Raw genomic sequence first — 27,824 nt, 5'->3', positions numbered from 1 at the left:
TTTCAAGGAGCTGGTGCCCATGAGAAAGCTGAAGGAAGTGGCCAGCATCTGGACCAAATGCTCCTGCAGCTTCTTCTCTGATGGCTTTCCAAGTTTCTAAAAGGATGTAGAACTTGGCCTCTTGCCAGCTCCCTACTTTTGAAAACCTTTGCAAATGCTTGGTGCAATCCCTCCGTCCAGGAGGAAATCTGGAGGGAGCTGGAGGTCATAGAGAATTCTCGATGTGAGCGCACCTGTTTTTAACCGTTTGAATGTGAAGCCTGGAAAACAGAGGAGAGATTACAGAGCATCGCTGACCCATTGCTGCCCCCTTGCTGGGGAGCACGCAGATCCTTTCTCGACCAGTGTCCAACCTTTCCTTAAGGGTGCCAGCGACTTAATCAGCTAACAGCAAAGTTGACTGTTACTAAAAAAGGAGGTGAATGACACCTCGCTGACCTGCATAGCCCTTTACGTATAAGTAAAATGAACAAACAGCTTGCATTAATGGTTTCTCACTCCCAAAGATATACTGAGAAATAGCCTGGTGCAATCATAAAATACAGAATTAAATGAAATCGAATTTAACCTCTTGACCTTTCTTTTACTGCAAGCTCCCATTTTAAATGAAATTGCTTAAAAATTATTCAAGAGAATGGAAAAGTGAGCGTCAGTGTAGAAAGACACTATTTAGAGCCAGGTAGCGGGGGCAAAGGTTAATCTTCTTGATTTATTTTGAATAGACTGTGACACCCACGCTTGCCACGTTATCAAATTTCTTGGGTATTTCAAAAATGGAAAATGTCGACGGGGCGGCAACAGCTTTCCGCACCTCTTCAGGAGGAAGCACAATTCAGTTTAAAACGCAAATTTGTCTATTGTAAAGTGAGAAGGACGCTCTGGGACGAACAGAAGTGAAAATTAAACACTTACTGAAACCAACCATGAAGCACTGGGTGAGTGAAAAAACTGGAGAAACCCCTGGAAGGACAGGGCTCAGGATTTCCTCCAAAGAGGCCACATGCCTGTCCCAAACCTTTACGCGCCTGCTTTAAGGCAGCGGTTCTCACTGTGGTCCTGGGACCAGCAGCACCAGCAGCACCTGGGAACTTGTTAGTGGCAATGCTGAACTTCCCCTGAGCCCCGTGAGCCTGGAAAACAGCGAAGGCTAAGGAAACCTCCCCACCTTTTGTGTTTGGGGAAACTGCCTACTGCAAAGAACCCACTTCCCCAGGCGACTTAGACAGGACCGGCCCCCCACCCCCAGTCCCCAAGGCTAGACACAGACCCTTCGAATTCCCATTCTTTGCCTCACAAATGACTGGCTGAACTGATTAATCAGAACAAAATGCTTGTTAAGCAGCCTTTGGTTAAACTTCTCTCGTTCCTCCAGGTCCCTGAACTTTGGCCAGCCGACAACCCCTCCTCAACAGCCCCTCCGAGAACGGGCTGGTCTCAGGTTAAAACAGTCTCTCCTCTGCTTGACTGCATTATTCAAGCCACTCTTTCAACCCACTTCCTCACGTCTTGTTCTTTCTAGCCTTGTTTACTCCTCCCTAGAAAAGAAACCCCCTTTTTGCCCAAACCCGGAGACCTCCGCAGATCTTCCCGGCTGCGATTCCTCCGTGGCAATAGTCCTTCCCAATAAAGTCTCTCCTTACTCAATCAGTACCTGTTTTGTATTTGACGTTGGAAATACAAATTCTCAGGCCCCACCCCAGACCTTCTAAAGGAGAAACTAGGGGCGGGGGTTGGTGCGCCTAGAAATTAATTTCTGAACAGGCGCTCCGGGAACAGTTTGACCACAGATTGACAGCAGTCCCTCTAAGGGTCTGATAAGCTCGTTCAACACTTCAACTCCCTCCCACCTGCGTTTTACTCACAGGCGCTTAAGCTTAAACAGCTTAAGCGTAAGCTGTTTCTGAGGCTTACGGTGGACGTGTTTTTAGCGTCCCCAAAGATCATTTATCTCATAGTCATTTCCCAATGACAAACAAGGCCACACAGCACCTGTCTCCGCTCCTGGCCGTGCGTGGAGCTGAGCAAGCCCGAACCCGCTCATACTTACATCTCCATCCACCGGCCTCTGGTCATCACAATCCCTGGTGGGGCTAATGTCCTGGCGCATGACCCAGATGGGCTCTTTGGGCTCGTCGGGGGTGTAAGGCGAACGGATGGTCCTGGTTTTCACCTCCTCGATGGCCTCCTTGATGTCCTTGATGGCCAGGGAGATGGCATCCCTCTTCTCCTTGCTGTACCGCTGCACCGCCTCGCCGCCCACGGTGCCTGCAGCCCGCTGCTGCCCTGCCAGCGCCTGCAGCCCGGGGCTGTCGGGGCGGCCCCCGCCCGGGGTGGGGGCGCGCTCCAGGTCCTGTTCGGCCTCGGGCATGTCCTCGGCCGCCTTGTCAAGGCTCTGCGAGCTCATGCTCTGCTTGACCTCGGCCACGATCTGGTCGATGTCCTCCTCCTGCTCGTAGCTGTCCATGCGCGGGTAGGGCGCGAACTCGGCTTCCTTCTCGGGACTGTCGGACTCGCCGTCGGAGCGCTCATCATAGTGGTGCAGCCGCGCGCCCAGGGCCTCCTGGCGGTACGCGGCGGCCTCGTCGCGCTCCTGCTCGTACAGCCGCAGCCCGTCGCGCGCATCCAGCTCGGGAGCGTCCCCGATCTCCTCGTACACGTGCTCCTGGAGGCCCCCGTAGTCGGCGTAGGGCTCGGCGTAGGGCTCGTCCTCGCCGCGGTGAAAGAGCCGGTGCGTATACACGTAGCCTGAGTAGGCGGCGTTCATGGCCTCCTCGTGCTCCAGAGAGTGGAAGTGCAGGTGGTTGGGCAGCGCGCGGCGATGTGTGGCCTCGGCGTGCTCGGCCTCCGCCTGCTCCGTGTACTCCTCGGCCTCGGGCCGGTACTGCACGGCGTAGGCGCTCTCGTCCTCGGGGTCCTGCGCGCGCTCCGCCTCGTAGCCGTCGCGGGCCGCGGCGATCACGTCGCCCTCGGCCGTGTCCGTGTGGTTGTGGAAGCCGCTCTCCGTGCTGGCCGAGCGCGCCAGGCACTCCCCGCGCTCCTCCTCCTCCGGCTGGCCCGGCTGGGCGCCGAGGTCCTCGACGGCGCGCCCGCGCGCGGGGCGGCCCGCATAGTGCTGCTGCAGCTGCTCCTCCTCCACCTCGGGGCGCTCCAGGTCGGCCTCCACCGACTCGTTCACCTCCCCGCCTGCCGCCTCGTCGGTCACCTCCACCTCCGCGGCCCCCTCCAAGTGGTTCATGGTGGGCGTCGGGGACGGCTGGGAGAGAGGCTGGGCCGGCTCAGTGCGCTCTCATTTTGCTCCACCCGGCTGGAAAAGCAAGAAGGGGAGGAGCTGTTAGGTGGTTCAGACTGTAGTCATGAGCTGAGTACCAAGATAACCGTAAAAACAGCCGCTATTGATCCCTTCTGAATCTGGGTCAATTAAAAACTGATTGCAAATTTAAGCTCAGTCTGACAGCACATAGTTCATTTTCTTCGTAGCATGTATCGTAATTTGTAATTACATATCTGCTTGTTTCATTGCTTCCCGGCACTCTTCCTTCCCACCCCTCAGACTGAGACCCTCAGGAGCACGTTGTTCTCCATCATGCTTACTATTCAGCTTCCATCTCTGATGCTTATGAATAAAGAGTACTACTGAATTGAATAGGCCAATTGACACATTTTCCATCTGCTGAGGGATAAATCTCTCAAATTAAACTAGGATCCTAGATACTTTAGAAACGAGTCTTTAAATAAATTTCAAGGAAAAAAAATAATCTTGAAATGTTTTGAAGCCATTGCTGTCAATACAAATACGCAGCCGATCTGAGGGGGGCTGTCAACCATGAATGGCTTCACCTCCTGTCGTTGCTGGCTCTGTTACCTCAGACAAGTGGCTTAATTTTCTGGACCTCCGCTAGGAGACTGGACTCATTTCCTACAGCAGGATGTTAACAGCTCTTCCACAGGGAAAAAAGACTTCATGGTAAATAAGTTTGGGCAATATTGACTTAGAGTTGACTTTTTTTTTTTTAAGATTTTATTTTTTCCTTTTTCTCCCCAAAACCCCCCCGGTACATAGTTGTGTATTTTCAGTTGTGGGTCCTTCCAGTTGTGGCATGTGGGATGCCGCCTCAGCATGGCTTGACAAGCGGTGCCATGTCTGAGGGCAGGATCCAAACCAGCGAAACCCCAGGCTGCCAAAGCAGAGCACAGGAACCCAACCACTCGGCCGAAGGGCCAGTCCCTAGAGTTGACTTTTAATTGTGAGTATTCAAAGGAAGGGAGATACAGCATGCAGGGTTTCCCAAACTTGTGTCTAGGAAATGCTTTTTTTGTTGTTGTTGTTGAGGAAGATTGGCCCTGAGCTAACATCTGTGCCTGTCTTCCTCTCTTTTGTATGTGGGAGGTGGCCACAGCATGGCTTGATGAGTGGTGTGTAGGACTGCATCGGGGATTTGGCCCGGGTGCTTGCGAACTGGAGCCCGGGAACTTAACCACTATGCCACTGGGTGGTCCCTCTAGGAAACATGTTTGTCCTAGAGGCCAGAGTTCTGACAAATACACTTAAAGAAACACTGACTAGCCCACTTCCCATGTACACCCTGGATCTAAAATTCTGTCATTCTGTAAATTACCATTATAGCCAGAACTGCATAGTATGGTTAATTTCTTAAAAATATGGGTAGGTCTCTTTACCTATTTCCAGAGGAATTTGTAGCTAGAGAGAGAGATTTGGTTTTACCTCTCTCAATTCTTCTTATCACAAAATAGCTTTATAGCATAATCTGCGTCTAGTGTATGGAAATAAATACAAAGGATGTAAAGAACAACAACAACAAGCAGGGTCCCTATGATCTCAAGACACCTGTGGTAAATGGGGTCAACACTGTGTGCAGACTTTTCTCAGAGTGTTCTTTTGGGGAGCCCATGTTACAAACGAACAAAAGGGATGGGCAGTACACTGTTTAATGTAAAAGCAGAAAGCTCCTGGAGGACCAGCGCCATCTGATTGACTCTCTAATATGGGGATGCATTATATTCTACTCAGCTCCCCACAACAACCACAGCAATTTCCTTCAAGCACTATGACAATCCCAGTAGTCAAGGAGGCCATTTTGGAGGTACCAAGTTCACCTTCAAGCAAAGGATCATCTTTCCCCCATTCTTCGATGGAGACACCCCTGACTGACATACACTGGAGGAATGATGATGGATCCTTATTGCTTCCCTCCTTCCCAAGAGTCCCACTTTAGACCCAATTTCCTTTGAAAAATTGTGGCCTCCTTTTGTCAACCTCTTAGAACAGTGACTGTGGATGAGGTATAAGAAAGTTCTCCAAAAGTAAGTATGAGTCTCTATTCAGACTTGGATGGATGGTTAATGCTCTGAACAGAAGAGGCAAGGATTGGTGCTGAGGGCCCCCTGGTTAAGGGGCCTCCAGTGGATCATGGAAAATACAAAACAAAGATTCAATTCAATACAACACATGGACAAGAACAGCCTACCCATGTTTCCTTTATAAGGACTCTCTGGAAAAGACAACAGAGAATTAAAAACCACATTAATGTACAAATCTAAGTCTGATGAACATACAGCAAGTGTTCACAGAGAGGGAAACTAAGCATACTAAACACTTCTCCAGGTATTGTTACCATACTGCGGTATGTCGGCTGTGTGCAAACAGTGTGAGAAATACGATAACAACCATCCAAGGCACTGAATGGCCAACAATTACCATAAACAGCTGCAGAACTGACCAAAACACTGTCTTCAGTGAAAATAGATTTTCTCGATGAAAATTTATTGATACATGTATTAAAAACAAAGTTTAGTTCGTTCTGGGTTAGAATTGTATTTGATGAGCACATGGGGCCCTCCCATAGAGCACTGACTGATTCAAAGGAAATGGGACTTCCATGCACGTGCATACACTAAATCATGGTAAAGAAGGTTACAAGAAACCCCATTCTTTGGGGGAAAATACTGTTAAAATCATGTAGTTTGGTACAGCCGAGCTTCCTGTTCAGTAAGTGCATTCTCCTCATACCCCCATCCCCAAGCCTCAGGGGAGTGTTTATGTAGGGTGTCTATATTTCACTCTCTGCCATACTTCCAAGAATATAGTTTGGGTTGTGGTATTGGCAACACGCTAATTAATACCAGACATTGATTGGAGGGCTTTCCCTAGAACAAAGGCAACTAGCAGCTTCTAAGGACAGAGCTGACATTGGTCAGGTCCATTGGTAGCACATGAGAGGACTGTTCCCCATACCCAGGGAACTTTGGGGTGGTATTTATAAAAAATACATTGAAGCTGTTTTTAAAGAATCCCAGCTTATTGTGGGAATATACATTGGTACAACCTTTTTGAAAAGCAATTTGTCAAGATGAATTAAAATCTTCAAAAGGTAACATACCTTTGCCCCAGTGACTCTACTTATAGAAATCTAGAAGGAAAAACTCAGATGTGGTCAAAGATGTTTCTCACAGTATTTGCTTAGAAAGCAAAGATGATAAGCACTAAATATTCAGTGCTCACATGTATTAAGTACCAATAAGTACAGCGCTAAGCACATTAGCTCATATTGTGATCCAGGGAGATGTGGGGTTTTCTTGCTGGGCAGCTCCACCTGGGCTTCTCACAGCGCCCCAACTCATCCTGCCACAGCTGAACAAACCATGCTTCCTCACCCTCCCTCCCCAACCCTCCCAAACCTGGCCCCCCCCCCCGCCCCCTGTATTTCCTGAATGGGTGAATGACACCACCAGCCGCCCAGTTGCCCAAGCCTCAAATCCAGGAATCATGACTGACTTGTCTCTTTCCCTCACCTCCTTCCCCAAACTGATGACTGAGTCCATTGTCTTAAAAACTGTTGCATCGTCCTCACTGCCTTGTCATAGTCCATCTCGCCTACACAATTGTTTCCTTGACTAATTTTTCAGCGCCCTCCAGTCCATCCTCCCCACTGCCAGCCTGATCTTTCTAAAGTACAAACCTGAATCCCATGACTCTATATTTCTCAGACTTCAGTGATTCCTCTCTAGTGCACAGTACGAATGCTTAGCTAACTATAGAGCCGGCACACTAGGCATTTTCTATGTAGTGACTCTAATCCTCACACTAGCCTAGGAAGAGGGGCCTTTTCTACTCTCTTCATAGAAAGAATTATCGGTTCTTTTAAAAACAAGGAAACAAAGGCACAGTGGGGTTCAGCAATTGCCGCAGGCCACATACCTGGTAAGGACGGAACTGGCCTCTGACCCAGCTCTCTAGCTCTGGGCTCTGGGTTCTTGAGTCCTACTCTCTGCAAACAAAGCGTGTGGGCCACGTGGCTCCTCCTGCCTCATCTCCACACTTCACCTGCACCCTGGGTCCCCACACCCCTAACACTGCCCCGCCTTCCCTGTCCTCGGCAGAGTTTTCACCTATAACTTTTCTTTGGTGAATCTTTCATGTCTTCTCTGGAGCAAGTTTGTACCTGATGACCGTCTATTATGTGCCAGCCTCCAGGCGATGCTCTAGGCACAGGGACAGAGGGGTGACCAAGCCAGATGAGTTTCCCTGCTCTCATGAAGCCCCTATTCTAGTGCATGGGGGGGGCATGAAGGGAAAGGAGAGGGGAACAGACAATAATTATGTAAATAAACAAACAACTTCAGATAGCGAAAAGTCTCATGAAGAAAATAAAACAGGGTAATGGCATAGGGAGTGATGGAGGAGGCGGGTTATGTAGATAGCGGCCAGAAGAGGTGGCATATTGAGCTGGGGCCTGAATGATAAAGAAAGAGGCAGCCAAGTAAGATTGAGGGCAGGGCCTTAGGCTGAGAAGGAACTTGCTATGTCTAAGGACAGAAACAAGGTTTGTGAAGTGAGTAGGGGTGGTGTGGTGGGAGATGAGGATGGAGAGATGGGAAGGGGCTGGCAGGACAGGGCCTGGTACCTCATGGTCAAGAGTCTGGATTTTATTTCCAGTGCAGTGGCCTCCCACTGGGAGTTTAAGCAGGGGAGGGATAAGGACTAATTAACTCCTCACTTTGGCCCCACTGTACTTCATCTATCATTATATATAACATTATTATATTATAGCACCTGTAATTTTCTGAATAACAATTCTTATACATATGAAGTCCTTAGGAAAAGAGGACTTGACATTTATCTTTGATTCCCCAGTGCCAAGCACAGAGGGTGCACAGTTGAGAGTCAATGAATTTTTAGTGATTGAAAAAAATTTTCCCCCAAATATCAGGGGCCTTCTAGACATTGGCATGTTCAGCCTTTGGAGAAGAACTCATTTTTCCTCGCCATCTTGAATCTTTGCTGCCCTCATCCACCCATGCGAACTCTTCCACCTTCTGATGCTCTATGTGCACAAAGAACTCTAGGGAGTTGACATTTTCCTACATTTGCGTGTGTTGATCCAGTCGGCATTTATTGGATATGTACCAGGCACAGTGCCAGGAAGGGGATGCATAAGTTTCCAAACCATGTTCCGAGCCTTCAAGGGTAGACAGCTTCGATAATTATAATACCTGGTGATAAGTGACAAAGAGAAATAAGTTCAAGCTACATAAGGAACCTGGAGTTAAAACAACAACAACTGCATCACTTTGTGAGTCATATCAGGGCTGCTGTTCCTATAGGTTCTAGATTTCATAAGCTTGTAAGCATCCAAGGAACTAAGGCCTAGGAGAGTGTCATCATCCAGTCAATGTCCTTGATTTTGACCCCCGTGCCTCTGGAGGCTGGGGGAAAGGGAGCAGCTACAGCTGGTTGAAGAAAATCCCTCCCCTTCTATAAAAAGGCTGGAAGACCTGGAGGACACAGGCAAGACACAGTCCCCTCCGCAGGAGCACCCACACAACGTGAGGAGGGGTGCTGTGGCATCCTGGCTGCAGGAGTGAGGGGATCCAGTCTTCCAGTAGTGAAGCACAGGTGGCTTTCTGGACCCTAGTTCTGGAATGTTCCACAGCTGGCTGGAAAAGGTGAACAACGGGAGGGAATTCCACTGCAGTGCACTATTTAGAAATAGAACCAGCAGTTGAATCCAGGTATCTCATGTTGGCTGAGGCTCATGTTGGTTTAGGATTAATAGAAGAGGAGGCTGTAAATTACTTTGGTTGATCTGTCCTTAAGTAGTTGTTGATAAGAATTTCCAATAGACTGTCCCTTTTAATATATTCTGAAGTAGTTTTAGAAGAAGGGTCTGACTGAGGACAAAATGCAATGTGAAAAAGAACAAAGGGAGTCATACCAGGTTGTTAACACTGAGGGTATTTGTGTGTGTGTGTGTGTGTGTGTGTGTGTGTGTGGTGGTGGTGGTGGTAATTCAGGTGTAGGGAAAACACTAAAAGTGGAGGCGGAAGAAGTGGGAAAAGAAGAAACACTGTGCTAGCCATCCTCTTTCCTGAAAAACCCAGAATGAACAGTATGACTCCATGTACGTAAGTCTGTATGCTTTTGTGTATATCTAAGAAGTACAGTTACCTCCTGTGGACTTAATGAATGTTGCTCATCTTCTCCCACTGGAGTTGGAATAAAGTCTTATTTCTTGGAACTGCAGCCTGTCCTACTCCACCTGCACACATACAGTTCCAGTCAACGTGACATCTGCCACCAAGTCACTGGAGGGGCTGCCAATGACCCTGAGACTGTGGCTATATATTAATTTCCATAGCAACAAACAGTTGTGGTTTCCAAACAGGATTATGCCCTGGAAGCAGTACACACACACACACACACACACACACACACACACACACACCCCATCTGTGTAAGCTGGGAGATTAATGATTCTTATTAAAAAAAAAAGGTGACAGAATAAGAATACCCAGGTATTCTTATCAATCTTCCCTACCCTATAAATATTTTCTCCTTCCATGAATTAGATCAATTGTGAAACAATGAAACGTTGAACAGGACATCAAGGACCCCAGGACCCCACTCAAACCATCAGCTCTTCTAAACATGATGTATCTATTTACAAGAGTAACATATAGAAGACAGAAATAAAAAAGACTAGAGTTTGTTAAAGCTTAATCTCCTTTGATTCATTTGGATATTAAATTTAATGATGCTGGGAGCTACAATGGATACAAATCACACATTTCTCCTTCCTAAAATCGTTTCCATTTTAAACAGGCTCATGGGTCTGAAAAACTCTCCTCACACAGAACATCTTGCCTCAGCAAAATATTATTTTGTTTCCCCTGATATCCTTGTGCCTGAAATTGTGAAGCATGGTGTGGCAGATAGTACTGGTAAGGACTTCAGGTAAGTTGAGTACTTGAACCTAAGGAGTGTTGCTGAGTGGCTAGATGTCAACCAGAGCGAGGTCTCTGTGGTTGGACCTCAGGGCTGTGTCCTTGACCCTATCCAGCTTAGATGAAGACATGTGGGCCAAATATCTTCAGTTTTCCCCTCCAGATCCCCTCCACACACCTCTCCACTCTGCTCTGTGCCCTGTGAGGTTGGACTCTCTGGGTTGCATCAATTTCTCCCTGTTCCTCTGACTTCTGTTTGGGTTTGGCCAATGGGGAGCTCTGGTGGGACATCAGAGAGAGGGAGGAGACAGAGGTCGGACTATTTATTCTCCCAGTTCCCTCTCTGCAAGATTGCCTTGCGCTGGCAATGTCCTTGTCTGAAGGGTCTTGTTGGGTGGCCCTCTCCATATGGTTGCACATAATGGCTCCTTCCCCTTCATTTCAGGCTTATAGGTGGTAGGAGTATTGGTATTCGGCATCCTGCATAGGCCACACCTTTGTAAATAGTCCCTCTAGTCAACTTTCTGCCTCTTTCCATATTACCAAGTTTGATACCAAACTAGTTACCAAAGGTGTGATACTCATGTTGGTAGATGACAACAGCAAAAATCAATCAATCAATAACTAGTTCATTTAAAGAGAAATGTAAAACAATAAATAGTATAGCTATAGTAAAAATCATGAAGGTGGCACCCTAACAGGAAATACTGTACCAGGCTCTGCTATGTCTTTGGGGTCCCACTGCACTGCCTCTCAGAAGCTAAGTGGCATTCGGGAAATTGACATAAGAAATCCACACAGGAAGCAGAATGGGCATAAAGGCCTACATCTTCCCTCTCCCAAAGGCAGAGGCCACTTGACCTTCTCCAGCTGCCCTAGCCTGTCAGTTGCAGGTTCAGCCCATTTCCAGCCTCTATCTAACCCCAATTTTAGACCCAGCTTTGCCCCTCATGCAAGGATTGGGATCTGGCCGCTGATCTTCTGTCCAGCGATTTGGGTTTTTCTCCTAGGGACAGACTGCCCCAATATTGGCTGCCTCATCATCTTAGATACCCCATTTTCTGGATCAGGATGCCCTAGCTTGTCTGGATGGCCACTCATTGATGGTTGCCATATCCTTGGTAGATAGTGGTCTGCCTGCTGGACTAAACTTTCATCTGTCCTGCAGCTGAACCTGCCTTCTGGCACCTACCCAACACAGGTTGGTGCGTCCTGGTCCTTCTCAACAAACTTTGGTAGATTCTATGCTTATATGTTTCAAGGCCACTGCCTTTGCTTAAAACACTCTGGCCGCTCCTTTGTTATAACTCAGTTAATTTATGGAATTTGAAGTTTACCAGCAAATCATTTCCAATATTCCATTCTAATATTTAGTCACTTTCGATTTTTGACCTTAAAGTATTATCCCCCACCTTATTTACAGGAGTTGGCTACGAATGGTGCTTGATAATTCTTCAAATGTCAAATTTATCCCTAAAGGATGAACCTATCATTCACTATACTTAATGAGGTTGTGTAGTGGTTAAGGGGCCAGGTGTGGGCAACAGCCTGCCTGAATTTGCATCCTGGTCTCATCACTTACTAGCTCTTTGACTTTAGATAACTTACAGGAAATGCTCCAATTTTATCATTTCCAAAATGGGGATAGTAACAGTACCTACATCCCAGGGTTACTGGATGATACAAGTTAATGTACACATAAATAATTAGTGTCTGATTCAGTGTCTGAATCATTGTAAATGCTACCGAACATTCATTAGTACATTTTCTGCCCGCACCATAATTAGTATTTAACAGATCAATACCTAGTTTCTAAAAAGCAAAATAAAAAAATTAAAACACATGTTAATGTAAACGACTTGAGCACACGGTGCATTTATGAATATTACCCTTTCCTAACTAAGGCTATGTATGGATAGAAAACAAGCATTTGAGCTACTTTTAATCCATTTGAAATACGGCTGGGTATAAATAAACCCATCAAATAATAAGCACAAACCCTGCACTAGGGGTAGCAATATATGTGGTGCTCCACACACTTCGCTTCTAACCCTCACAGCAGTCCCACTGGGAATTATTGTCTCCAACTGCTAATTTTGAAGCAGAAGCTCAGACAGCTTAAATAACTCGTCCAAGGTCACTCGGCGCTGAAAGGGGTGGAGGCATATCCATCTGGCTCTCACTGTTCATGTCCTTCCTATTACATTTCACTGAGCCCATAAAGTGATGTGATTGATTTTTTAAACAAACATCTAAATTGTGTAATCTCTTTTAGAACAGTCACCTTGGCAGACTCTACACTTCCGTGTTCCAAGGGCACTGCCTTAGCTCGAAACTCTTTGGCCACTCCTATATTGGAATTGATTTCAAAATTGATTTTAATTTAAGGGTTTTGAAGCTCCCAGCAAATTGTTTTCAATATTCCGTAGTCATATTTGATTTCTGACCTCAAAGGGTATCCTCCAGAATTATCATCCACCTTATTTACAAGATTTGGCTGCAAATGCCGTTTGATGTTCTCCAAACATCATATCTTTCCCTAAAGGATGAAGATGTGCGACAGCCAAGATTATTAAAAAGACTCTGGTTCAAGCACTGAAGTCAATTCCAAGAGAGGGCTTTAAAGATTGTTTTGGCCAATGGCCACATCTTTAACATAAGCTTTTATCCTTGCAGGGAAAACAGAAGGACAGAGCCATTTGGTTGAATACATTCTTGTGTGATTACTGCAAAATCAGGTTCATTACTTTCATCCACCTTGAAATCTGTCTAATTGTGGCTAACACTAACCAGGCAAGAAAATTAATCATCCACTTGGATTAATTCAGTTGTGCCAACCCCAAAGTTCTAATCCCAACCCAGCCTTTGATTAAAGAGAAAATTCGGAATTTATGCAGACTTCCTTATTGTCTGGCTCTTTGTCTGCACTTTAACCATCAAATCATTCATTTGTCATCCTGATTCCAATAAAATACATGAAATAAGCTTAAGGCAATCATGGAAACTCACAGGGGAAATCTTGCAAACTTTATAGAAAACTCAAGGGATGTTCTCTGGAAATCAAAGCAGATTAAAAGTCTGAGTTTTTGGGAAATGCCCCTGGTAGAAAATCAAACATATCTACATAATCCATATTTATTGAGGGTTACACAAACTTGGCATTTTTTTCTGTTACAGTCCCTTTTTTCATGCCCCTACACAACTTCTTTTCCTCACCCTCCACTACATTTATTATCTCTATTGCTACATTATACCCAGTTCAAGGGTTTTAAATCACCAGTTACAATCAATCTGGACCATTTTCCTGGTATTTCTGTTCTTACACAGAAAGCCATGCACACACTGCACTATAGGGTTAAAGATGGTAAATCTCTAAAATCAGTTCAGCTATGTTAGTTTTCAGAGGCTCATTATTTCATACTGCAAAAGGAGATGGAAGCAGGGGAGCATCAGGCTAAGGATGAATTGGACAGTAATTCATTAAAATGCAGTCTTTCCTTTGAGACCACATCACCTCAAATTTACTGCTACTGTTACTTTTACAAATTATTTGGCTCATTAGAAAGCCAGCTAACTTGCTTCCCTCTATTCCCTCAAGTTCTCTGTAGCTTCCTCTAGCATTTTGCTTCCCCAAATTCACACCAGAATGTCAACCACAGTCCTAATTACGAAGCTTCAAATTAAATTCTTGTTTTCAAGCTTCTTTTTATTCACAGGTCAAGAAAGCAGCATAGGGTATGCCAGCCACAGTCCTCAAACACTTTTTCAGTTATGCTTCAAATCTGATATGCAAAGGCTACAAGAGATGATTAAAAAGAGCTGTATCCCAGGAAGCTTCACTCTCTGACAAGCTGGCTTCACAACTCCCAAAGAACAAAACCCATCAAGCAACTATTAGGTAGCAACATTAGCAATGACTTGAATTTGAATTTGATGAGCCAGAAATCCCATAATGACTCAGAGCCTCCTATGAAATCAACTCTTGCAATTCAGTCATGTTAGCAAAAATTAATAGGGAAAGAAACACAATGTAGGGAAAGAAGAAAACTACTCTCTCGTAAAAATGATTCATGGATAATCTAGAAACTCTTAAGAGTTCATTGGCCATATTGCCTAGAACGTAAAGCAGCAGGGTATCACACTCAACACTATTCTTCTAGTTAACTAATTTCATTTAGGCCCCAAATACAAACCAGTGAAATTAAACATGGTTTTCTAGGACCCAGAGCCTTTCAGTCACGTGGAGAGAAGACATGAAGTTCTCCAAAGGAAATTCTTTTTAATTTGCTTATTAAAAAGTAGTGATTTTGCTGAAGATTTCACAGGGAAGACGGAGGTAAGAGCTTACATTGCACACCACACTCATTACCCTCCAAAAAACCCTCATCAGTGAAGTTTTCCCACATCTTCCTTCTTAATCACCAGCCACAGGGCTTCCCTCTTTCATGAACCTTCCCCCACAGTCCTGAGTCTTCATGGTTCTTGTCCCTTCCTTCTGGATCATCACAGCCCAGTAGAAATATAGTGCAAACCACATATGTAATTTAAAAATTTCTAGTTGTCACATTAAAAAAGGAAAAGAAAGTAAAATTAATTTTAATAATATATTTTGTTTTACCTAATATATCCAAAATATTATCATTTCAACATATGATCAATATAAGCAATGATTACTGAGACAGTGTACATTCTTTTTTTCCTACTAAGTCATGAAAATCCGATGTGAGTTTTACACTTACAGCACATCTCAGTTAGGCAGCCACACTTCAAGTGCTCAACAACCACATGTGGCCAGTGGCTGCCATCCTGGACAGCGCCATTCTAGATCTTCCTTTTGGGCTACCCAAACTCTCTCCTTTGCTTTTGCAGAACACTTTAGCTGTGTTCAAGCTCTTCCAAAAGTGTAAACCATCACTCTCCTCCACCACCCTGTCCAGCAAACAAAAGACCCTCTGGTTATCAGAATTTTCTCTCCAAATAAAAGGAGATTATGAACAACAAATAAATGAATGAGTGAAAAGCCTGGTTGTTGCTGTGACCCAGAACCAAGGCTTATCCTGTCTGGACATTGGTCTCCCTAGGAGACTCGTCCCACATTCCTCCCTCCTGCAATCTTCACTGTGCCTTTAATCTCAGATCTCTTTGGACTCCAAGTCCAGTGTCGCTGTACCTGCTCCTTTCCGCTCTCCACCACTCCCAGCCTCTCCTACCCTCTCCTTCTGTCACCCTGACAAATAACCCTCAGGCTCATGGTCACAGCTAACCCATTGCTCCTGCCCTTCAGCACCCAGGGCCCCTGCTGCAGAGAACAGCAGAAGTTGCCCAAAGATTCCTCAAACAGGCAGTGAGGCTCAGGGGAAGGCAGGGTAAGTAAGAGCAGAGAGAACCCTCTTCTCTCACTTGGAGGAGGGGTGGGAAGGAGAAAGAGAACCCAGAGGCTGGGAATAGAGTTAGAGCCAGTAGAAGATAGTGGTTAAGAATACACACTGAGTCAGACTGCCCTGGTTCAAATTCGGTTCAACAGTCACTAGCCATGCGACCTTGGGCAAGTCACTTAACCTCACTGTGCCTCAGTTTCCTTTTCTCTAAATGGGGGTAATAATAGCACCTACCTCTTAGGGCTACTGGAAGATTAAATAAGTTAATGTAGCACTAAGGAGAAGAATTGAAAAATATACTTGTCAACCCATAAAGTGTCCAACACCAAGAATGAACCCTTAGGTGGACTATGGACTTGGCATGATAATCATATGTCAATGTAGGTTCATCAATTGTAATAAATGTAGCACTCTGGTGCAGGATGCTGATAGTGGGGGAGACCATGCATGTGTGGGAGAGGAGATATATGGGAACTCTCTGTACTTTCCACTCAATTTTGCTGTGAACCTAAAACTGCTCTAAAAAATAAAATACATGAAAAAACATATATATTCCATTATTTAAATATACATATATATATAAATATTTTAAAATATATTTAATATTATGTTATATATAAGTAAAAAAATAACATGAATATTATATATAAATTATATATGAATATACAAATAAATGTATATATATAAATGAATATATAAATAAATATATTTCAGTATTTAAAATGTGCAAGCAAGGCTGCTCCACTTTAACAAAGTTACCCCACTACCCCTCACTGAGGCTTAAGTGACATGTGGGTTGGCCACAACTCAGCCACTGTCCTATGACCATCACTATCTGTTGTAAGACCTGGTGAATCCAGGTGTGGGTGGCAGGAACTTGACTGGCACAACGAGTCTGGCTCAAAGGCCGCCCTGTGATGTCTGTGTACCTGCCATTTCTGGAGCCTTTTACCAAGCTGATGCCCACACCCTGGGCTTCTGGCTCACAAGGTGCCTGCTCAGACACTGGTAACACAGCTCACATCTGCCTCTGTGACTTCCCAGTACAATGCCACCAAGCCTCATCCTTTCCACTGGCACTTCGGTGAGCTGCTGAGCTGTTCTGCTTGCCCCCCTCACAGCTGCCTGCCTGAGCTCACAATACCAAACCTGTCTGCCCCTGTGTTACGCCCACCCAGCTCTGACTCAGGAAAATCATACCTGTGAGCAGGTATGCTGTTTACGGCTCTTGACTTGCAATAATAAATTCTTACCACCTTTCCTCATCTATTAAATGGGTCAATGAAGGGTAATTTCAAAATATCTATCAAAATTACCACTCTCAGGAATTTACGTATGTAGTCATATGTAAGTGTCTGAAATGACTTATGCACAACTCTACTTAAATTATTAAAGCATAGTTTGTGTTCACAAAAGACTGGAAACAAAATGTCCAGTGTTAGGAAACTGGTAAAATAAATTATAGATCGCATCCTATAAAACACAAAAAGGGCGATCTTTATTTACAAACAATAGGAAGAACTCCCTTGTATATCAAAGTAAAGCAAGGGCAGAACAGCATATAATGAATATCGTCATATATGTAGAAGAGGAGGGAAAAGAATGTATGTGCATAAAAATCTCTGAAATGACAACAAACTAATATAAGCAGTTATTTATTTTGCAAGGGGTGAGGAATGAGAACTGGGCAGGTGGGGGACTAGGGTAGGATAGAAGATTTTTACCATTTGCCTTTTTGTACTTTTTGATGTTTGAACCATAAACCTATTTTTAAAAAACCCTAAATATGTAATGAAAATAATAGCCTGTTCTGCCTTCCTTATGTGGATGGTGACTGCTTTATGAACTCTAAGTGCCTGGGAAAATTTATCACCCTCTCTTGTTGAGGCGGGCTCTGTGGTGGGGCTGATGAGCTCACCCCCTGTAAAACCCTTCTTTTCTGCTACTGATGGAAATTTCTCACCAAGTGTCGGCTTTCTTGCTACCATGCTGTTATTCAACCTCTGTTTTCCTTCGAGCCTCGCTATTCAAAAACGATGTCTCTGCTGACAGATTGCAGAGGTGGGAATGGTAAAAAGGACTTTAAGAGTTGCTATACTTATGTGGGAACTTTCAGTCCAGGCTGTGGGTCCCTCAAGTCTGCACTCCAGCAACTCAATATTATCAGCTCACTGATGGATAGAATTATAAAGTAGCAAAAATGTACAACTGAAAGGGTTGCAAAGCCCAACAAGTCCTTTATTTTACAGATACGCGGACACCAAGGAGTGGCGAGGTTACACGGCTTCTTCAAAGTAACACGTGTTAATGAAGCTAGCACCAGGGAGCAGCATGCTGCCCTTGCCCCGTCACACCTCCTTCCACTGTTCCACCATAACGCCGATTTATTAATTTACAAAGAGGACATGCTCTCCGGTTACAAGAGACTGATCTACTAAATGAAAGAAAATAATTACCAAAAAATGCTTCATTAAACAATATCAGAATGAGGAACGGAATTAAAAATATTCAAACAATTCAAAGTGAATCTGATCAACACACCATCCTTTCTACCCACAGGACACTCCACTTTCCAGTGTCCGGAATCTACCCGCCTTTTCTCACGAGAGGGCAAGGGGTACATGCCATTTATATATGGCTATTTGGATACAGAATGTGGCAGAAATGGTTTGCTGCCCACCAAAAAATACGAGTTTACCTTCCATAATGTAGAGCTGTCACCAAGAGCTACGTTTACAAGCCCTCCTCACATGTACACGGGGCCATGACTAGTTCTCTCCAAGGAAGTGAGAGTGGAATTGAGGATGTCCTTTCTGGGCCAGGTCATTTAAGAAGTGAGTTTGTCTTTTCCATGCTCTCCTTCTCCCTCCACTGGCTAAATGCAGAAGGGTCTAAGCCCTGTGGGATCTCAGAATCACAAGAAGCAAGTGACCTGGATCCCTGAATAGACCCCGTGGAGGAAAACTGGCTACTGATCAGAAATAACCTGCATTGGACTGCCACTGTTAGTAAAGTAACTTCTATTCTGTTAGTACAACAACATTTTGGAGCTTGTTTATGTTTTTTTGTTTTTTTTTAAAGATTGGCCCTGAGCTAACATCTGTTGCCAATCTTCTTCTTCTTTTTTCTTTTTTTGTCTCTTCTCCCCAAAGCTCCCCAGTACATAGTTATATGTTCTCCTTGTGGGTCCTTCTGGTTGTGCTATGTAGGATGCCACCTCAGCATGGCCTGATGAGCGGTGCCATGTCTGTGCCAGGATTCCAACCAGTAAAACCCCAGGCTGCCAATGCGGAGCGCGTGAACTTAGCCACTCGGCCTGGGGCCAGCCCCTGTTTAGGTTATTCTAATCAATCAGTGCACAGGGACATTTTGGTGGGGCCTCAGAAAAAGTCATTAACTCTCAGCCTTAGAAAAGAATCACTGAATAAGGGGAGAAACCTTCATTAACTGGGGCTGTCAAGGCGGACACTGCCATGTTGATTTCACAGCCTCCTGGTGCCTAACACAGCTGGGCCCAGGGAGGTCATTCAATAAATGCATACTGACCAAAATTCACCTGTTTCTACCTTTAATCACTGGAAAAGAATTTGCTGAACTCAGGTTAATTAGCTAGAAAGGTGAAACCAATGATTACAAACAAAAGTGAAATACAGACTTGAGACAAAACTAAGAATCCACACTAATAAATAAGACTCTCAAACATGCAGCCCACTGTGGCCTCAGGGCCTTTGCACTTGCTGGTCTTGCAGCCTGGAACACTCTACCCTCTGTATTACTTGCTCCCTAAATACATTTGGGAATTTGCTTAAATGTCCTTCCTGACTTTTTCTCCATAGTACATATCACCGCCTGACTTTATGTATATTTTACTTATTTTTCCTCTGTCTCCCCGACTAGGCTGTCAGCTATATCAGAATGGAGACCTCTGCCTGCTTCGCCCGCTGCTGTGCCCTGTGGCTGGAGTCAGCCCGGCAGGCAGCAGGGCCTCAGTGACATGCCCTGAGCAAGTGAACACTGCAGACCACAAACAAGCACGTTTCCGGGAGTGCTAAGCGCTGTCGGCTCATTCGCTGTTTATGGAGCCCCACTCTGTGCCTGGCCCTGACTTAGGCTGGAGGCACGGACTCAGCGAAGGAGACAAACTCTGCTGCCCCTATGGAGCCGACCTGATGGCAGGGGACAAAGAGCGAGCAGAGCACAGCAGGTCAGAAGGTGGAAATGCTGCAGAGGAAGAGCAGGGCTCGGGGATCGGGGATGGGGGGGAGAACAGTGGTGGGAGGAGAGAGAGAGGTGGAGGCCCAGATGGAGCAGGGCCTGGGGCCCCTGTGAGGACTTTCCCCCTGGGTGGGGAGAGGCAGGGCGGGGTGCTGAGCAGGGGGCCGGGCCCTGAACGCCATGAAGGGAGTGAAGTGGTGATGGTAGGGATACTGGGCTGGGAAGGCTGTCTCTGTAGATGGAGTAGGCAGGGAAGGCTCCTCTGAGGAGGTGACATTTGAGCTGAGCCCTCGTATGGACCATGTTTCTAGCTCAGATGCTTTAACATCTGTCCTGCATGCATACGTGGGACATGCCTTGTTCTGAATCCCCCCGACTTGGCCTCCTGCCTCCCTTGTCACCCCCCACCCCAGGAAGAAGCCTCCTTCGTGGGCCCACTCTTCAAATACAAACCAACCAATCCAGTGTCCATCCACACCCCAACCACCTCCTCTATTGGACACTCATACTCTGGGCCACTGTCCCCCTGCCCTTATCACCCAGGTCAGGTACCAGACAACTGGGACAGACCCTGTACCCCAGAGCCTGTGAAATTATTCAGACCAGCCAGTCCTAAGCCTGCTCACCCTGCCTCATTGTTCTTTCCTTCAGAGACCACAGTAAAGGCTCCTGCCCACACTTCCCCTGCTCCCTCTGCCTCCTGACCACCCCCATGTGGCCCTGTGTGCCCCCTCCTCTGGGAACTGTAAGAAACTATCTTTTCAATGGTATCGTCTCCTGATCTATTGGCCTTACTGAATCTCAAATTTTCCATTAATACATTCTATTTTAAACCAGCCCTACAAGACACTTTGCAGACACTTAGTGTAAACACACAAAGAACAAATGAACTATGTATCCTTTTACAGTATCTTCAACAAGTTTAATATTTTAGTATACATTAGAGTTCCTTTTCCCCATAAAATTGGAGGCTCCATAAGAGTGGAGGGCATATCAGAAAGTAGACGGACAAGGCCAGACCCCTGGGAAGTCCTGAATATCTGTGTCCCCAGACTGAGGGCTCAGGCCAAGGCGTGACTGAGTCCCAGTCTCTGCCCTCACACTGTGCCTGGAATTTGGTTGGTTTTTCAAATTCAGCTTTTAAACTTGTCAGTTAGCAGGGAACTCATCAGTTCCAAACTCATCTTTCTAGCGGTAATCAAGTTACACCACACATGAGACGGCTCGTTCCCTGAGTTATTTCATGAGAATCTGCAGACATTAGCAGGGAAAGAGTCAGCCCAGCCTGTTTCAGGACAAGGTGCATCTTTGGGAGAGAGTTGGGGTGCACAGTGTGGGAGGACAGAACAAGAGGATGCCCTGGGAGATACCACCTCCAGGCTTGTTTACTTGGGGGCATCGACCTTCATGCATTAAATTTCCAGAGAACCGCCCAGAGAGGGGAGTGGGTTGGAGCCAAGCTTTGTTGTCACCCCATGGAAAGGAGGGCTGAGCATTTCAGACAGCTGTGGCCTTGGGAGCAGCCTGACCCAAGGGAACCACACAGAAAGTTCCCTTCAAGACTACTGTTCTGGACAGGATAAGGTTCATCTGCTGTAGTAAAGGCCCCCCCCCCCACCCCCACCCCAGGAGAGTGGCACACGGAAGTTGGCATCTCTCCCAGGCTCAGTCTGGAGGCAGACAGTCCAGGGCCGGCCTGGCAGGGCTGCTCCAGGGGGCCCCTCTCCCTGTTGCCCTGTCATCCCTGAGGAGTTGTCCTCACCAATGTGGGTCAGGATGGAGCTCCAGCCTCAGAGCTCATGCTCCCAGCAGCAGGACAGAAGAAGAAGCAGAAAGAAGGGCCTGCTTTTCTCTCCTAGGAAATATTCCAGAAGCTGCACAAATTGCTTCCTTCCCCATCCTGGAGGGAGAGCTTGGTTATACACCCAGCCTAGCTGCAGACGCCGCTGGGAACCTTGCAGTCTCAGTCTCTGTAGTAGAGCTGGGAACTCATGCTCAGCTAAAAGTCAGGTGTTCGGTTGCTCTGAGAAGTGGACACTGCTATTGGGAGGCACCTGGACCTCTCTGCCACACTCCTTTTAATGTTTCCTCCCACGCCTGACCACTCCTTACCTTGAGTTCGTGTTTTATGAATAATTATCCATCAGCCAAATTGCGCTAAGTAATTCATAATTCAGGAACCAGCTGAAAATCATGGGCTAGTGGGTGCTTTTCATTAGATTTGCTGGCAAATCGCTGGTGGGATGCCATTACCATCTCCGAGGTTCTCTCCCACCCAGAGCCCACGGTGTGCACGCAGCCAGGAGCGTCTTCTCCAATGGAAGCCGATCGTGTCACTCCCTGCTCTTGGATCCCCTGCTCCTTAGAACGAAACTCAAAGGCCTTCCTGTGGAACTGAGCTTGGACTAACGAGGGAGATCAGAGACAGCCACTGGCCCAGCCAGTCAAGGCCCACAGTTCACACAAGAGGAGAAAGTCTTGTTAACGGAACATTCTGTATCGGAGCTGACTGCTTTCCAGGCCATGAGCAGCGGGATATTTAAGTTTGGAGACGCAGACCAAAATGCACCAGTGGGAAGTGGTCCCAGAAACAAGGGGTGCTGGTCCAACCTCCCACTCCCCAGCCTCGCTCCCCACTTTCGTCTTGTATGTGCCTAACACTCCGGCTTCCTTCTGTCTGGGATGCCTCCTCTCCATATCTTGTGGTCAGAGCCGTGCATCAAGGCCCCGCTAGATGCCACCTCCTTCAAGACGCTGTCCCGATACTGGCAGCAACAGGTGAGCGTGTGCTGTGCTGTGACTGTCCTTCCTTTGTACCGGTGCACAGGTGACTGTACCGTAGTTAGGTCCCTGTCTTGTCTTCCCAGCTGGACCGTGCCCTTCTGGCAGGACCTCTGTCTGATTCATCTCGGAGAGCCTGACAGTTTGGCCAAGTGCCCAGCATGTGGGCTTCCTAGAGAGTAAAGCTCATGGGCAGAGTATCTTGGGGAAACTGGACAATTCAGTGTGAGTAAAGTACAAGGAGCGGGTGCTAGTAAAAAGGTCTGCAGGGGGACAGGTCATAGAGGATCCCGAAAGCCCACTAAGGCACTGGGACTCTCCCTGAAGGGAATGAGAGCCATGGACAGATCTCAAGGAGAACAACACTCACTGACCACACATCGGGCTGTCTGGCATAAAGAAAACCAAAACGGGGGACATGAAGGGGGAGCGACAAGACTCCCAGCCCGTCCCCAGCCCTCCTCTTACTTCCCCGGGCCCTGCTCTAAGTGTGCGAAGGAAAATCTTCTCTGACTGGTCAGATGCTGGGACTGTCCCTGGGCAGTCTCGAGAGCATGCAGAAAGACTCTGCACATAGTGCCAGCCAGCCTCGCGAGAAGCAGCCAGGGGCCTCCTGGACATTCCTCAGCTTCTTAGGAGCCCATGCGGAAGCTCCCTGATAGACATCTGAAATGACAAATTCACCGCCTAAAATGGAAATACCAGGGAAAGCCCTGGGCACCTGGAACTTGCCTTTTAGAAGCCACCTTTCCGCCATCCCCTCCATCCCTCTGGGCTGCTGTCTCTTACCATGAATCCTCCTCTACCCCCCAAGGATGTCTGGCTTCCCGTGGAGCTCCCCGGGAACCTTGAGCAGACTGAACAGCCCAGACCTCAGTCAGGACTCCTGCAGGGACTGCTCTGTGCCACTGTCACAAAAAGGAGAAATCATCACGGTGGAAGGGCCCGCTCCTGCGTTATAGCCAGAAAACTCAGCTGCACATGGGAGTGACCCTTAGGCCGCTTTGGGGGCCCATACTTGTGCCACTTCTCTGACTCTGCACACAGCCTGGTTCACGGGACTTTGTTATCTATTATGGACCACCTGGTTTTAGTTAATAAAGGCCACAGGGTCAGAAGTTTCCCTCACTCCTGAAAACGTTAGTATGCAGTTTCTGCCTTTTTGCCCTGCACTATGGCTCACAGCCTTTTCCCTTCAGAACCACACTTGTTGCTGCTGAGAGTTCCCTTAGTAATTCTAAGTCATTTTCCCATATAGTTGTTCTGATTAACTCCAAGTACTACATCACTACCTGCTTCTCAAACTGGAGCATGCACAGCCCCACTTCTGCGCAGAGAGGATGCAAGACAGCGTATCTGTGATACATCTTTCTGGAGCATCAGGTTTTTTACAAGACTTGGAAAACCAAGTACTTTACAAGAACCATCCCTCCTCCCCACAAACATGGACGAAAAGACAGAGAGGACAGGGGAGGGAAGAAGTGCCCCAGGAAAAGCAGTCCAGCCCCTGAAGTTTCTCCCAGGGGGCGGCCAAGGGGCAGACCTGCAGCTAGGGTGGCCTCTCCTCGTGTCCCCCAGGTGCCTCTAGCCCATCCTCTAAGTTCACCAAGTATTTTGGATATAATGCTTCTGAAGGCCATGGAGGTGCCAGATACCATTCTGATGTGAATCCCAAGCAGAGAACGCCACAGTGGTTTGCACACATCCACCATCCACTGGACCAAATCCTCTCGCCCGCACATCCATGCACATATGGCGTGTACTTCTTGCAAAGCTCCCACTCGCAGCTGAACGTGTCCAGCCTCTGGCCGAACTCCCACACCACATTGCCAGGCTCTCTGGAGCTCTGCATCTTGCTCTCCATTTAAAATGCAGGGGTGCGGCTTGACCTCCCCATAATCTTTGATTTGAACCCTGCCATGAGATTAAATTGGCTACACGTTATTGTGTTTGCCATGCTGGTTGCTGCTGAGAAGACAAAAACAGAAGCATCTTAGAAAGTTTAAGAATCTCCCAGCAGCCCCCCACCAGCCAGAGGGAGAGGCTGGGGTCACCCCATCAGGCTCCCCAGTGTGGAGGGAATTTCCATTGCAGGTTCTCTCTGGGGCTCCTGTTGCTGGTGCTGTGGGTGGAGGAGAAGGCCCCAGGGCCACGCTGGGGGCTTGGACTGGGGGTGGGGGTCCTCGACTCCAGTCTGAGTGGGGGACTGGCAGGCTCCTGGGTGGGCTGCTGATTTTCTGCCTCATGGAGCCAGGTGGGTTTGGCTTTATTGCGTTTCACTGGGAGTGCAGAGACCTTCGGCTGCACCTTGAGGCTTAGGGAGGAGCTGCGGCTCTTGGGGTGAATGGAAGCGGAGGACCTCATAGAGATGGTGTGGCCCTCCATCTTGGGTTTCTTGGAGCTCAGGATTAGGTATGTTGCCATGACACTGTCAAATCTCCTTTTTCTTAGGAATCATGGATCTTGTCCCACTCAAAGCCCATGTCCATCATCACCTCTATCACCCCGAGGTCCCTGTTGTCACAGGGCAGCTCCCCATAAGGCCTGAGTTTCTCCTGGCCCATATTAACCCATGGGTCCTTCATGATGTCTTCTAAATATTTTCTCTTCCTGGGGTCGAGGGTCATGACTTTCTTCAAGAGTTTTCTGTACTTAAAGGATGAGAACACAGGAAGCAGGTCTTGCCCTCTCAGTGCCCTCCGCTTCACTGTCGGGAAATGGTCTCCAGGGAAAGGCAGGGCTCCTAATCCTGCTATACCACCTACGCTTACTATGCTAATAAATAATACTGATTATACTAAATATGCTAACTATACTGACAATACTATACTAACTGTACTAACAATACAAAATAAAAAACTTAAAGAAAATGAGAAAAAGAACAAAAAACAAAGAAAAAAGAAAAAATGAGAAAAGAACAAAAAACTGAGGAAAAGAAAATATAAAAAATGACAAAAATAAAAGAAGAAAAATATGAAAAACACAGAATTTAAAAAATGAGAAAGGAGAACAAAGAAAAATAATAAAGAAAATAATAAAGAACAATAAGAAAAAACAGTAGATAAAAAAGAAAAAGTAAACAAAATGGGGGGAAATAAAAGGAGGAAATAAGCTCACTGCGGTCCAAGTCCTACAGGTTGCCAAAAATTAGCTTCCTGGGCTCCAAGGAACAAAAATCTAGGCCCAGCCAGAGACTCTATAGGTGTTTGTAATTCCATCCTGGTGGCTCCTTAGAGGTCAGAGCAAGAAATGGACCAATCATGGCTGGGGATAAACCACAGTGTTTTTCTCACTTTTTGGTCTCAAGACCCCTTTACTCTTAAAACAAAAGGACCCCAAAGAGATTTTATTTATGTGGGATATTAGAGAGTGATGTTTTACTTTACCAGAAATTAAAATCTGTAGGATGCTTCAGTGACTTTTTCATTTCTAATTTAAAAATCTGTAATAATTTTTGGCTTTTAGAGACCTCATAATGTCTACACTTAAAATATTTAATTCCTTGTCCTTCAACTCTGATTAGTCTCAAAATGATCCTACAACTTAAAGGATGTTATAATACTATAGGAAAATGGTCTGTTGCATAAAACATGAGAAGAGACATCACCAACATTTACAAAGCTGAGAGGAAAAGAGCTTTCATCATATTTTCCCCAGTAAGATCACAAGCAGATTTCTCATCAGAAACCTTGGAGGCCAGATGGCATGGGTTGATGTATTCAAAGTGCTGAAGGAAAAAAGAATCCAACCAAGAATCCTATATCTGGATTCGAACTATCCTTCGAAAACTGTCCTTCGAAAATGAGGGAGAAATGAAGACATTCCCATATAAACCAAAGCTGAGGGAGTTCTTCACACTAGACCTGCCCTCCAAGGAAGGGAGTCCTTCAGGTTGAAACAAAAGGACACTGGACAGTAACTTAATGCCTTATGAAGAAAGAAAGATCTCTGGTCAAAGTACGTGGATGATTATAAAAGCTAGTACTAGTGTAACTTTGGTTTGTAGCTCCACTTTTTGCTTTCTACATTAAGAGAGTAAAGTATTAAAAAACTCAATTATTAGTATATGTTTTTGGACACAAAATGCCTAAAGATGTAACTTTGTGACATTAATAACTGAAATGCGGTGGAGTCAGAAATGTATAGGAGCTGAGATTCTGTATGTTACTGAGGTTAAGCTGGTATAAATTGACATTAGGGCATTATAACTTTAAGATGTTAAGTGTAACCCCTTGGTAACCACAAAGAAAAAAGCTATAGAATATACACAAAAGAAATAGAGAAGGTAATTAAAATGTTTCACTACCAAAAGTCAACTAAATGTAAAAGAAGACAGTCATGCAGGAATGACAAAAAAAGCTATAAGGCACATAGAAAACAAACAGCAAAATTACAGAGGTTAAGTCCCTGCTTATCAGTAATTACTTTAAATATAAATACACTAAACTCTTCAACCAGAGGACAGATTAGCAGAATGGATAAAAAAACATTATCCAACTATTTGCTGTCTACAAGAGACACACTTTAGATCCAATGACACAGAAAAGTTGAACATGAAAGACTGTAAAAAGATACTCCACGCAAATAGTAACCAAAAGTGAGCTGAGGTTGCTCTAAAATTATGAGATGAAATAGACTTTAAATCAAAAAAGTTTATGAGAGACAAAGAAGAACCTTATATATTAACAAGAGGTTCAATACAGCAAGAAGATATAACAATAATAAACATTTACACATGTAATGACAGACCATCAAGATATATGAAGCAAAAATTGACAGAACTGAAGGGAGAAATAGATCATTCTACATTCTACATAATAGTTGGAGCCTTCACTACCCCATTGTCAATAATGGATACGACAACTAGGCAGAATATAAGTGAGGAAAAAGACGGCTTGAAAACACAATAAACCAACTAGATCTAACAGACATACACAGGTAACTACTCAACAACAGAATACACATTCTTCTCAAGCAGACCTGGGACATTCTATAGGATAGACTATATCTTAGGCCACAATTTAAGTCTCAATAGATTTTAAAAGATAAATATCCTACAAACTATCTTTTCCAACCACAATGGGATGAAGTAAGGAGCAGGAACAGAAGGAAAAGTGGAAAATTCACAAATTTCTGGAAATTAAACAATATACTCTTAGAAAACCAATGTGTCAAAGAAGAAATCACAAGGGAAATTAGAAAATACTA

General features: G+C 45.8%; 1 protein-coding gene across 7 annotated transcripts in view; it reads right to left on the bottom strand.

The window, feature by feature from the left end:
- Positions 1-27,824, bottom strand: part of APBA1 (amyloid beta precursor protein binding family A member 1) — a 216,316-nt gene that overhangs the window by 62,222 nt on the left and 126,270 nt on the right. For 5 of the 7 annotated variants that reach the window (XM_070590733.1, XM_070590735.1, XM_070590731.1 and 2 more), the window contains exon 2: positions 2,048-3,304. In XM_070590733.1, coding sequence (XP_070446834.1) covers positions 2,048-3,235 — 1,188 coding nt within the window. In that variant the 5' untranslated portion in view covers positions 3,236-3,304. Of the gene's footprint in view, positions 1-2,047; positions 3,305-16,549; positions 16,729-27,824 lie in introns of those variants that run through there. The other 2 variants (XM_070590737.1, XM_070590734.1) reach the window with 2 other exon arrangements.

This window comes from Equus przewalskii, chromosome 22 (genome assembly GCF_037783145.1).
Source record: "Equus przewalskii isolate Varuska chromosome 22, EquPr2, whole genome shotgun sequence".
Taxonomy (NCBI): domain Eukaryota; kingdom Metazoa; phylum Chordata; class Mammalia; order Perissodactyla; family Equidae; genus Equus; species Equus przewalskii.
The sequence above is the reverse complement of the archived record's forward strand: the minus strand, read 5'-3'. Positions and strand labels throughout refer to the sequence as shown.